Source organism: Sinocyclocheilus rhinocerous, unplaced genomic scaffold (genome assembly GCF_001515625.1).
Source record: "Sinocyclocheilus rhinocerous isolate Xijiao unplaced genomic scaffold, SAMN03320098_v1.1 scaffold723, whole genome shotgun sequence".
Classification (NCBI taxonomy): domain Eukaryota; kingdom Metazoa; phylum Chordata; class Actinopteri; order Cypriniformes; family Cyprinidae; genus Sinocyclocheilus; species Sinocyclocheilus rhinocerous.
The window spans coordinates 30,635-43,094 of NW_015655571.1; the positions used below are offsets into that span (position 1 = coordinate 30,635).

At 37.7% G+C, this 12,460-nt stretch overlaps 1 protein-coding gene across 1 annotated transcript in view; it reads right to left on the minus strand.

Annotated features, from left to right (window-relative positions):
• Positions 1-4,637: 4,637 nt before the first annotated feature.
• The window catches only part of LOC107718522 (interferon-induced very large GTPase 1-like), an 18,115-nt gene continuing 10,292 nt past the window's right edge, over positions 4,638-12,460 (minus strand). Inside the window, exons 3-4 of the mRNA XM_016525622.1 lie at positions 9,230-9,574; positions 4,638-9,055 (exon numbers count right to left, since the gene is read on the minus strand). Of these exons, the coding sequence (XP_016381108.1) occupies positions 4,638-9,055; positions 9,230-9,574 (4,763 nt within the window). The remainder of the gene's footprint in view (positions 9,056-9,229; positions 9,575-12,460) is intronic.

Consider the following 12,460-nt stretch of genomic DNA (forward strand, 5'->3'; position numbering starts at 1 on the left):
CACTTGTGCTTTTAGGGGGCACAATTTTAAAATTCATCTTAACCTACTTTAATTATTATTCATTCAGTCATTTTTCACCATGTCATATATCACTGCAATCTCTAGAAGTAATCTAACAATTTAAACTAAAATGAATGTGTCAATGTTTCATCATGTTTAATTTATTTGACAAATTATTTTGTATTGTAGTGTCAGGGGCATCATGCACTCATTTTTGAGGGGGCACAAGTGAAGGGGGGGGGGCTCTCATGCTTGTCATGTGACACAGCAGCCACAATACCACTGTATAACTGATATAGGTATAATGGTTTACACTACAAATAACCATTAAAAAGATTACAAACCATCAACTTTTAACCATTAAAACCATTTAAAAAATGGTTTTCTGTAGTGTGTTTTACATATTCCATTAGGATTTATTGGTTTTAACAAGCCACCAATAGAAGGCAACCAATTACCAGTAGAGGCCAACAGGGTCCATTACAGTTTCCAGTAAAACCAATACAAGTCCCATTATAACCACTAAAACCATTACACATTTTTATTAATTTTAAATTTTTATTCAAAATATTCCCAAAATATATCATGAAATATCTCGATTCTCAAATATGTGTAAGTAAATGCATTTTGCACCTTTATAGATTATGTTAGTTGATCTATAATGGGCGATGGGCAAAGTAGCCTAATAGTGTACTCTATTAACTTTGCATAAAATCCGTCTTTTTACTTAAGTACCAGATATGGGTGTCATACCATACAATATTTTAATACGACTAACGTTGTATTTAATGTGAATTCAATAAAAACATTGTAAGTTACTAGCCTTTAACACTTTCATTGTACAAAAAGAGAGCAAAGAACATATACATTATCAAAGAAAATTTTCACTTCAGTCCAGCCAGTTCAAACAGCGTGTTTCAGCGGTGACTCATCTGAACGCCTCTGACTGGTCTTTGTATTCATAAACTCAACATAATAATATGGGATTGGTTATAATGCGCAGTGCTTTAAAAACGCATGTGTCTCTGGCTCTGTGCCAGCCAGCGAACGCAGATTTGAATTTAGCAGCTGGGGATGTTTTTCTTTTTTTATATGTAGTTTACAGGACAAACTGCGCATTTCACCCAAAATTGTTTGGTGTGATATGATTCCAGATTAGGGGGGGGGGCAAGCTTGTAGACAGAGGGACACCCCCCATGGCCACCCCCTAGAACTGCCCCTGCTGAGATGTCAGCTTTTTAGAGATTATAAAGGAGCTTATATTATAGCTTATATTGCTCGCTTTCTTCCGTGAATAATTAAGCAGGTCTTTGGTAAGATGAAGACACGTTGGAGGTGCTTACTGTTCAAGTCTCTTGAGGTGGACCACACCTAACACTGACAACAGGAGACATAATTGAAGCCACTGAAGCTGTTGAGGACATTGGTTTGCATTCACCCTGTCCAGTTGGGGTGTAACAATCCATCGATATGGATCGATATATTGATCAAATGTCGATATGATATGATGTATTGATGCTGCACGTGAAAATTTGTTACCTGTAGTATGAAAGCTGTCAAAGAAAAAAAATCACTCACTGTTCTTGACTGAATAACGTTTGTAACTTTAATAAGGATTAATCTATATTTCATTTATACAGTGAAGACTATGGAGATAATTTTACATTTGATTACTTTATTACATTTCTGTATAGGCTACATAAACAGTGCTTTTCGGGTTTATCAGGTAGGTCTAAAAGAAGTGTTCATTTAACTTGTGCCTTTGTATTTACTTTCTGCTATTGCTTGTAATTGGGAAAATATTCTTAAAGGGGTCATATGATGCGATTTCATTTTTTCCTTTCTCTTTGGAGTGTTACAAGCTCTCGGTGCATAAAGAAGATCTGTAAAGTTGTAAAGACTAAAGTCTCAAATCCAAAGAGATATTCTTTATAAAAGTTAAGAGTTAGCCGCACCCTGAGCCCTGCATGTCTTCATGAGACCCAGACTACAATGTATAGTGACAAAAAAAGTCTCAAAGCAAATAAGTTTTAAGAGCTTAATTTTTTTAATTTCTTTTTGTATATATATTTTTCTACATTAATGTATTTTTGTACAATTGGAGTACCTCGTTTTTCCTGTTTCCTAATGAGGGTTGACACTATATTTTACACTTTGCACATTTTAGCACAGCTAACCAATCACAGCACATTTCGTATTTCAGAAGGCGGGCCTTCATTTGATACAGGAACTATTGGAGCCGTTCATGCCAGACTGGGGAGAGAGGTGTTGTAATAATGTAAAATATGTGAAAAAAGTATGTGTTTTTCGAGCAACCTAGTATGAGAGCATGTTCTAGTACACCCCCAAAACAAAATCAAGACTTTGTAAAAGAGCATAATAGGACTCCTTTAACACTGCAATATTGAGAAGTCAACTGCAGAGGATAACAAGAAACTGAGATGTTCAAATTTTTTTCATGATGGTTAAGAAGTTAATAATCATAATGAAGTGAAGAGAGTATTTTTCACCAACTGGCTGTTTTTTTATTCATGAAGACTCTGTGTACCACTTTAATTTGTAACACACAAGAGAGAAAGCGATCAACTGAGCATGTGATTCCCTGTGTCCGACCTTCTTTAAGTCAAGTCATTAGAGATTCACAGATCAGCTCAAATGACACTGAATCCACTGCTTTAAATAAATTATCCACCCACACCTATATTTTTCTCAGATTTAGATATCCTCCCCGACCCGCACCTGATCGTCACACTACAATGATTCTAATTCTTAGTTTTGTATGAAATGATGAATGGATGGTTAATTTTTAACAGCAGATTCAGTGATGTTAGAGCTGATCTGTGCATCACTGCACACGTCTGCGGCAAATTATGGCTCCATGGCCACCGGAGCTGATTGCAGCCACTCTAGTCAATGCTTGTGTTTATGCCAGTCGTGCTGTGGCACGTTTCAGAAGCGGCTCACCACGCTGCTTCACTAAAGATAGGCACCTAGTCTATTTTTGACAGACACTGTGTCCAAGACACATAATTAGATAACTGAGGATGTATTTTAAATGACTAAAAACAGCTACAAATCTTTTATCCTTGTCATTCATAACTCGGCTTTTAAGTGTATTACCTTTGCATGTATTCTACAGCACAACAAAATAGAACATAACAATAAACAATATTAAACCAGACAAAACACAACCATTTAGCCAAATAACCCATGATAGAACCCCCAAAACCAAGAAAAACAATGGCGGACACTCAGACATCATGGTCTCGCGAATCCAGTTCTCTGATAGCACACTTACATCACAGAGATGTCTATTTTACATCTGTTTTTACATCTAGCAACATTACAGACTAACTAAAGTTGAAAAAGTGAAAAAGCATAATAGGACCACTTTAAAGTGCCCCTATTATGCCATTTTTAAGGTTGCTAATATTGAGTCTCCTAAAACAAGTTTACATGCATGCAAGGTCAAAAAACACGTTAGTTTTCTCCAAAAATTAATTTAATTTTACCTAATTTCTAAATGATTCGTAAACGACTTGTGTGAAGCAGTTCAAAGAATCAGTCTCTTAACCCCTCCTTTCCGTGAGCCCTCACTGCTGTGATTGGTCAGATGGTGCAGTCCTTTGTGATTGGTCTACCGCGTAGGGTTGCACAATATAATACAATATATAATATAGCACAATATATAATAAATACCACATCTAAATGTCACTTCATGCAGCTTATGTGCAGTGCTAAGATGAGTTTTGTTTACATCATTTCATGGATAACAATAGTCAGTCATTCATTCACATTAATGAAGTATTCAGAGAAAAATCTTGTCTGTTTTCATTTACATCTATTTATTTATGAAATTTTGATTAATTTTGTAGAACTGTTTAAAATTTTAATTTTAAATTAACACAATACTGCATGGTATCATGATACTTCAGCTGGTATAGAATCGTAAGCCATTTTTATGGTATCATGACAACCCTACTTCCGCGTACAGCGCGTGTCGGAAATGAAACGCCCATTGCCATGACGGAATGAAAGCCCTGGAGACTTGTCAATACATAGAAAAGATGGTATCGATTGTACCTTACCAATTCGAGATGGAGTCTGATGATGAAACGGTTGAAGTGGCACATTGACAAGAGACTGATTCGCAAGCACGACTGGTGCAGGATGTTTCTCAGTGGTAAGTGTCAAGTGTTAACAAGTTTGTGGTAATTATAAGATGTGATAAAACAAATGTACTCTCACAGCATAGGATACAGCGTCTTCTCGACATGATGTTAACCACACGGAAATTTTACTGTTTGTAGGCGGGCAAGTTGGCGACGTAGAACGTGGGTGGACATTATGCAAATGTGTTACTTCGTGACGTAGAGCCGTAACAGAATAAGATTCTAATTCCTGACGACTCGTTTTGGCCATTGCGAGCCGACTCTTTTTCTGACAGACAATAACTTTATTTATCGTGCACTGTTGGCTTCACAACTTTGCAGAGAGTTTATGTTCACATACAGCTACATGACGCACTGCATGAAAGGTAATATTCGAAAAGGCAATTTAAAATATTGTGGTTATCGTGACAGCTCTAAGAACAATCATTTTGAACTTTGTTCAAATGTCTAAAAGAAACGTACTTTTTACAAATAAATGTATTCATCCAGACTCTCAATAGCATCCTGTTTTGAGTATTTTCTCCATTCATCTGGAATCTTACCACTACCCTCAAATGTGTTCTCATAGTGCTCCTCTAGATCTTTCTGGAATCTGCACACAAACCACTTCCAGTAGGGCAGATCGGAGAGATCAGGGGTGATGCTCCAGTCTGCAAAAACTCCTCCTGCTCTTCTGTATTCTCTATATGGAAAAGGTTTATCTGAGGTCCTAAAATATTTTTCACTTGTCACTAAAGTTGTACAAAAATCTGCACTGAGATTTTTTGTTTTTCTGTAAGACCACCCATTGATTCCATCCACTCTATGGAAAGGAGCACTGTGATCTCCATCATGATTTTCTATGGTATTGGTGCAGAGGGCTTTACAGAATGGACACTGAACCCAACAGCAGTGAGAGAAATGATCACGCAGAAGCTCATCTGGCCTGAACTTGAGGTCCAGTTTTTCATCAAATGTTTGTGTGTTGAATTCTTTGCTTATGTCAGATGTTATGGCAGTAAGTTCATTCCTTATTACATCTTCTAGGAGTTTGAAATCATCAACATCATCATATTTCACTCCACTGAAATCTTTTTCAGAGAAGATCAGCTCATCTGATAGCTGCTGTGTGAAACTTTTTAACCATAAACCAACAACTCCTCTGTTCACTTGAACACGTTCTGTAGATTCATGTGCTGCTTTCATGATCTTCTCCTGCAGGAGTTTAATGTTGTCCTTCATCTTGGGTAATACACTGGCACTGAAATTAGCAGTGATGTACCGACTGACTAAAAGATCGATGAATATATTGAAGAGTTCTTTAGGAAGGTGAATGTAGGACCTATACAGTAGGAAACTGTCAGCTTCAGCCAGAAATGTAAGAATGTATTTCTCCAATTTTGATCTGTTTCCATTCAGTGATTCACAGTTTTTCATCATTTCATCTGTCACATATCTGGCAGTCTTCTTGTAGACACTCTGCTCAACGGGCTCTTTCAGTTTCTGACAGATGATCTTACCAAAAATAGCAGCTGATGCTGCTCCATGAAAGTATTTCTGGAAAACACTGTAGTACTCTTCTCTCTTCTTCTCAACATATATTAAAGGATCATTGGCATCCCTGAAAATTCTGTGCTGGTCTGTGAACATCTTATTTGCTTTTTGAAATATGGAAAGTGTTAGATTCATGATGAATTCATTCTTGAACACATAATCAACTGGTCCTGCCTCATGTTCTTTTACACTCCTTTTGATGTAATCTAGGAGCTCTTGAATGTAAGTAATGTTGTAGCCCATATTTACAATGTTATATGACTTAATCATTTTTTCTGTTTGCTGGGCAATGTCTTTAACTAAAGATGTTATTTTCTCCTCATCCTCTCTAGGTAGAGAAAGGCCTGTTGAAGATTTAATTGCTTTGATGGTTCTGTTTGCAATTTTAGAAGTTTTTTTGGATTTCTTGAACTTTATGTATTTTGCATAAGTCTGTAAAGAAAAAATATTGTCATTTTCATTGCTTAAATTCCAGGGATTTACATGGATGCTTTCATACATGTCATTGAGGACTAGTTTCACATCTTTCATTATGTCAATGTCTTTGATTGCTGGAGTGTCTCTGATGATATTCTTCACACACTGTTCCCAAAACAAATTAAACTCTTTCTTCAATGTTTCTTCATCATTAGTTTTGTCTTTGAGTTTTAAGGCAAGTTCTTTGCTCTTTTCCAAGAGCGTGTTTTGATGATGTGTCCTCTGAGCATCAATCTTTTTCTTCAGGTCTCGCTGATGAAGAATCTCATTTAATTTTCGCTTTGTTTCTCTCAAAATGTTTTCCTGAAGATCTTTGATTTTGATCTCAAATGATGCTTTCCAGTGAATCAGTATATCTTTATCTTTGTCTTTGTCAAAGAAGTTTGACATTGATTTTTCCACTTCTTCACTTGTTTTATTCAGTTCTTTTTGAAGATCAGCTTCCTCCACCTCATGAACTCTTTCATTTTCTATTTTGTTGTGTAGTTTGTTCTCAATTTCCATCATGGCACTGCGAAGACTCCAGGACCACTTGCTGTATTTTGTCTCCAGTTTTCTGTAGGCTGAAATTTCTAGAGAATTTTTAAAGCTGAAGATGAATCGTTCATTCAGTAAAGCCTCCCAGAGATCTTTAATTCGGTCTTTAAAATCAAGCAGCTTCATGCCATGAGCTTTTGAGGCATGAGACATAACAGTTTTCTTTAGTTCTTGAATATTCTCACAGTAGTTTGGGTTTGGTGGTGCCATGGGTGGACTCCCCTCCCAGAGCTGAGCAAAATACTTTACATCTTTCTGAACATCAAATTCAATGACATCATTGAAACGTTCTGCATCATAGACTTCCTCTTTAGCAGCGAGTTTTGTCATCTCATCCAGTGTCTCCTGCAGGCGTCTCCTTCCCTTCATGTTTATCTCTTCAGCTGTAATGTCTGAAACGTTCTGATGCACAAACACACAGCTGGGATTCAGTCTGACCTTCTTCATCCTTAGAAAGGCCTGAACGACAATCTGAAGAATGTCCTGCATCTCAGACGGGTTTTCTCCAAAGATGTTGATCAAGGTCAAATTTCCAATGCCAACAACAAATGTGGCCAATTCATTGTCATGATTACTAGTTGACCGTTCTGCCAGTTCTTGAGTACGAAGACCCTCAGTATCAACAACCAGAATATAGTCAAAATTCTTCTTATCTGGCACTCGGACCAGTTGCATGAAAGCTCCTCTGGTGCATCTGCCAGCACTGACGGCAAACTGGAGTCCAAACATGGCATTCAGCATGGTGGATTTCCCAGAGCTCTGAATCCCTAAAACTGACAGCACAAAGACCCTCTGGTCTCCCAGTTTCTGGACGAGTTGATCTAGAACAGCAGAGATCCAGATCACAGGAACATGAGCAGCATCTCCATCCATCAGCTCCAGTGGAAATCCAGAGATCATCATCTCTGCTGCGAGACTCGGGAGAGAAGAGAAGTGAACCTGCAGGTCTTTCTTGTTCTTCTTCACAGATGAACACGATTCATAGATCTGACCAATCTCCCTCATGATGTGCTCCAAACCAAAGGATGCAGCTTGAAGTTTCTCAGATATTCTCTCAAGTTCAGTTTGTTCATCTTTAAGGTGTTCAGATTTTTCATTGTTGTCTTTCATTTTTAAGACTGATGACCACTTTTCATTATACTTGTGATGTAGAGCAGAAATGTCAGCTGAGATATATTCATCCAGGAGGATTCTGAGCCATTTAAGGAAAAATATCTTCTCATGTTCATTATGTGAGTTCATTTCTTTAATAAAGAGCTTTATAAACTCACTGATGACAGATTCCTGCTGCTGCTGTTGTCGTATTGTTTTCATCTCTGTTTGTTTTCTACTTATTTCCATTTCTGACTCATTTCCTTGAGGTCGATGTAGTTCTTTGTTTTTCTGACTCCACTGATGCCACAGTTTCCCTTGATGAGGCAGAAATGATTCTTTGATTTCTGTCAGATCTTTCTTCTCCAGTAAACTCACCATCTGCTTTGCTGCTTCTCTTCCTCTTTTGCATTCATTATTATAATCCTCATCTACTCTGATATCTGAGTGTTTAGACACATCTTCAAGTTTGAAAGTGTGAGACGATTCTGAGATACAAACATTTATAACTCTTCTTAGCTCTTCAGATACATCTGACTGATTTCTGTCTTTCAAACCAATTTTGAATTTCCCTTTCTTCATCTCAATTACAGTAGATTCATCCTCAGCAAAAAGACAAATGAGTGGCTTTGAGTCCTTGTAGAGTTTTTCAACTTTTATAATGCTTTTGTCTTTCTTCTGAAAATGTGGAAGAAGAACAACATTGACAGAGGACCTTTCAGTGAGGATCTGCAGCTGTTTCTCATGGTCTCCTGCATCACCGTGTAGATTACAGAATGCAACACAGTCTGTGAATTTATCTGTGTTTTTCCCAGAGGGGCAGAACCAGGCGATCTCCACCACTCCATCCATCAGGACTCTGGTTCTGCTGCTGCCTGGGCAGTTCCTGTGGAAGAACGTGTTGTGTTTCTCATTGATCAGACTATTCATCAGCTGAGACTTGGAGGAAGACACAGAGCCAAACCTGAAGAAAGACACAATTGGAGTTTCTGCCTTATATATCGGCTGGGTTTTAATGATGATCTCATTGTTGATGTTTCTCATCTTCCAGCTTTTGCTGATTTGTCTGAATGTCCAGAGAGGAAACTCAATCTGTTGTGTGAATGGATCAGGAACAAGCAGAGGCAGAGCGTACTGACACTGGGACAGTTTAGTCACCATAAGCTGCTTCAGGAAACCATCAGCACAATGAAACACGGCCATCTGAACATCCATCGGGTAGATATGCTCAGACTGACTTGTTCCTTTGTTAGACAGAGACATAGATTTAGAAAAAAAAGTGAATGGATCAGGAACAAGCAGAGGCAGAGCGTACTGACACTGGGACAGTTTAGTCACCATAAGCTGCTTCAGGAAACCATCAGCACAATGAAACACGGCCATCTGAACATCCATCGGGTAGATATGCTCAGACTGACTTGTTCCTTTGTTAGACAGAGACATAGATTTAGAAAAAAAATCTTCAGAATCAACCTCATTTTTAGAAGAATTATTGCTACCATGCTGTTTGTGATCTTCCTTAGTGGTCTCTTTAGTTGTAATGTATCTTGCTTTGTAATTCATCATCAGAAGTTTTTGTATGAAAGTCTGAATCAGCTCTTCTTCACCACAAGACTCATGTGATTGTAATGAATGTTCAGTTATCTGAAGAACATCTGCGGCTCTCAGTTCGTCATGTTGCTCTTTAAGATGAAGCCTGGTAAAGAGACACTCTACTTTTTCTCTATTTTCTTTTCCTTCGTATTGATCCAGTCTCTTGCTGTCTGTTGAAAGCACATTAAAGATTACCTGTAAAATAAACATAATAATTTAAGGCAGTTTTCTGTGAATTATTTAGGACACAGTTCACTAGCTCATTAATGGTGGACAAAACATTCTGATAAACAGTAATACACAGCCTTTTAAATATGGTAGTTTTGGATGCAAGTCAACTGAATTCTATGTCTACTGTATAAAAGCATCTATAATATTTTTCCGCAGTGCACTCCATAATGAGTTACATACTATAAAAGTTAACATGAAATAGTATTATGAAAAGATATACCAATTGTGATGCACAATGCTTAACCATTTTAAGATTTCTTTACCACTCACTGAACTAATTTTATATTACCCTTTGTAGTTGTTTGATGCAGTACAGGAACATGTTGATAAGAAAGCCAGCGATGCTCCACAGTGCATTCAACACACTTTTTCTTTCAACATGTTTTCTGACCTATAACAAGTCAAACAAGATATGCAAAACATGTTAAATATTCTTTAAGAGTTGTTTACACATGAGAGCAGGAATGAATCAACATTAAATATATACAGTGCCCTCCACTAATATTGGCACCCTTGGTAAATATGAGCTGTGAAAACAAATATGAAAAATGTATTATTTTATTCAAAAAATTAACAAAATTCGAATCTTTCAGTGAAGAAAAACAATTGAAAGTGCGGGAAAAAACTCATAATAATTTCTAGGGGTGCCAATAATTGTGGCCAGTATGCATTTGGGGAAAAAAAACATTTATTTCATGAGTAAAATATCTCTGAAGTATATTCCCATTCATATATACATTTTTAGCACACCAGGGTGACTAGGAGCATGAAATTGTCCAGCCATGACTTCCTGTCGCACAGGATTATAAATATGAGGAACACAAAGGCCAAATTCCCTAAATCAGCAGTAAAACCAAAGCATATAGTTCTGATCTGTGGAACAAGATTGCTGAGCTTCACAAAAGAGAAAGTGGCTGTAAGAAAAGAGCTAAAGCATTGAAAATCCCCATTTTCACCATCAGGGCAATAATTAAGAAGTTCCAATAAACAGAAAATTTTACAAATCTGCCTGGAAGAGGACGTGTCTATATCGTCCTAATGCACTGTGAGGAGGAGAGCTTGAGTGGCCAAAGACTCTCTAAGGATCACAGCTGGAGAATTGCAGGGAGTAGCTGATTCTTGGGGCCAGAAAGCCTAAAAAAGTCAAATAGCCCCTACATCACCACATGCTGTTCAAGAGAGTTTCAAGAAAAATCCTGCTCGCTCATCCAAAAACAAACTCCAGCATATTCGGTTGTCAGAGACAACTGGAACTTTAAATGGGACTAGCTTCTATGGTCAGATGAAACCAAAAAAAATAGCTTTTTGGCAGCAAACACTCAAGCTGGGTTTGGTGCAAACAGGCATAAAAAGTACCTCATGCCCAGTTTAATATACTGCTGGATCATTAATGTTGTGGGCCTATTTTTCTGCCAGACATCCTGGACATCTTGTTTATATACATGGCCTCATGGATTCTATCAAATACCAACAGATTAAAAAATCTAAACCTGACTGCCTGTTAGAGATCTTATAATGAGTCGTGGTTGGATCATCCATCAGGACAATGATCAAAAACAAACATCAAAACAAACACAAAAATGTGTCACTGAGGACAAAATGAAGCTTCTGCCAATGGCTGTCCCAGTCCTCTGACTTGAACCCTATAGAAAATGAGTGGGGTGAACTGAAGAGGGGAAGCACCAACATGGAGCTGGGAATCTGAAGGGTCTGGAGTTATTCTGAATAAAATAAAGGTCTCTGATCTCTTGCCAGGTGTTTTCCAAACTCATCAGGCATTATAGGAGAGACTCAGAGCTGTTATCTTCAGAAAAGGACTTTGCAATTGTGGCCAACGTGAACTAGAGAAAAATTTATTTCATTATTCATTATTTATTTCATTATTTCAAGATCAAAAAGATAAACTATGCAGATTTATTTCCACAGCTGCTTTTGCTCATATTTACCAAGGGTGCCAATATTTGTGGAGGGTGCTGTATATATAAAAACATTTCAATATATTCTTTAGAGTTTACTGTATTTGTATGATATACCTTTGCACAAAACCCCCTGAAAGTGAAATAACGCTCAAAGGAGAGGCTGATGGAGAGCTGCAAGCAATGACAACAATCATTGTCAACATTGGAGCAGAATGATTTGGAGAAGAGGAGAATAAATGTATTAAAACTAGGGATGTCCCAATCAGGTTTTTTGCGCCCCCGATCCGAACCGAGTCATTAAATACTGAGTATCTGCCGATACAGAGTCCCTATCCGATACTTGTATTTTCCTACTTGTATGATACTTGTACGTTTGGTGCAGTGGCGTAACTTAGTAATGACGGGCCCCAGTGCAGGCTATTACGACGGGCCCCCTGGGGTGCACGGTTATGAAGCACATACAAACACAGCGCTCGTGTCTAGAAGGGAACCCATATAAGCAAATTTGTGCCTAACCTACTTAAGTTAGACCAACTAAAATCAGTATCTTATCAGTTTCTTATAATAAATTGAACATCGAAACTCAAATTGAATCACAACGTTTTGTTGATATTGTGAATGCACACAAATAAAAGTAGACTCTGTACAAAAACTTACCTTTATGAGCAAAAATTACGGCGTATTTTAAGTTGTTTCCACTATTAAGAAAAAAATGCAAGTGAGTGATCGCGCTGGCACCTCCATGTCCTGCAAAGTGCCTTCAGCTTCCACTATTCACACAAACGATTAGATATGCGCCTAATAGCGCACATTTATGAATGTGTTATGGCGAGCGCTGGTTGCTGCTGTTATCAGTTCTCTCTTGGCTCTGCAGCACAACACAATGTCTAGTCATCACACAGAGGA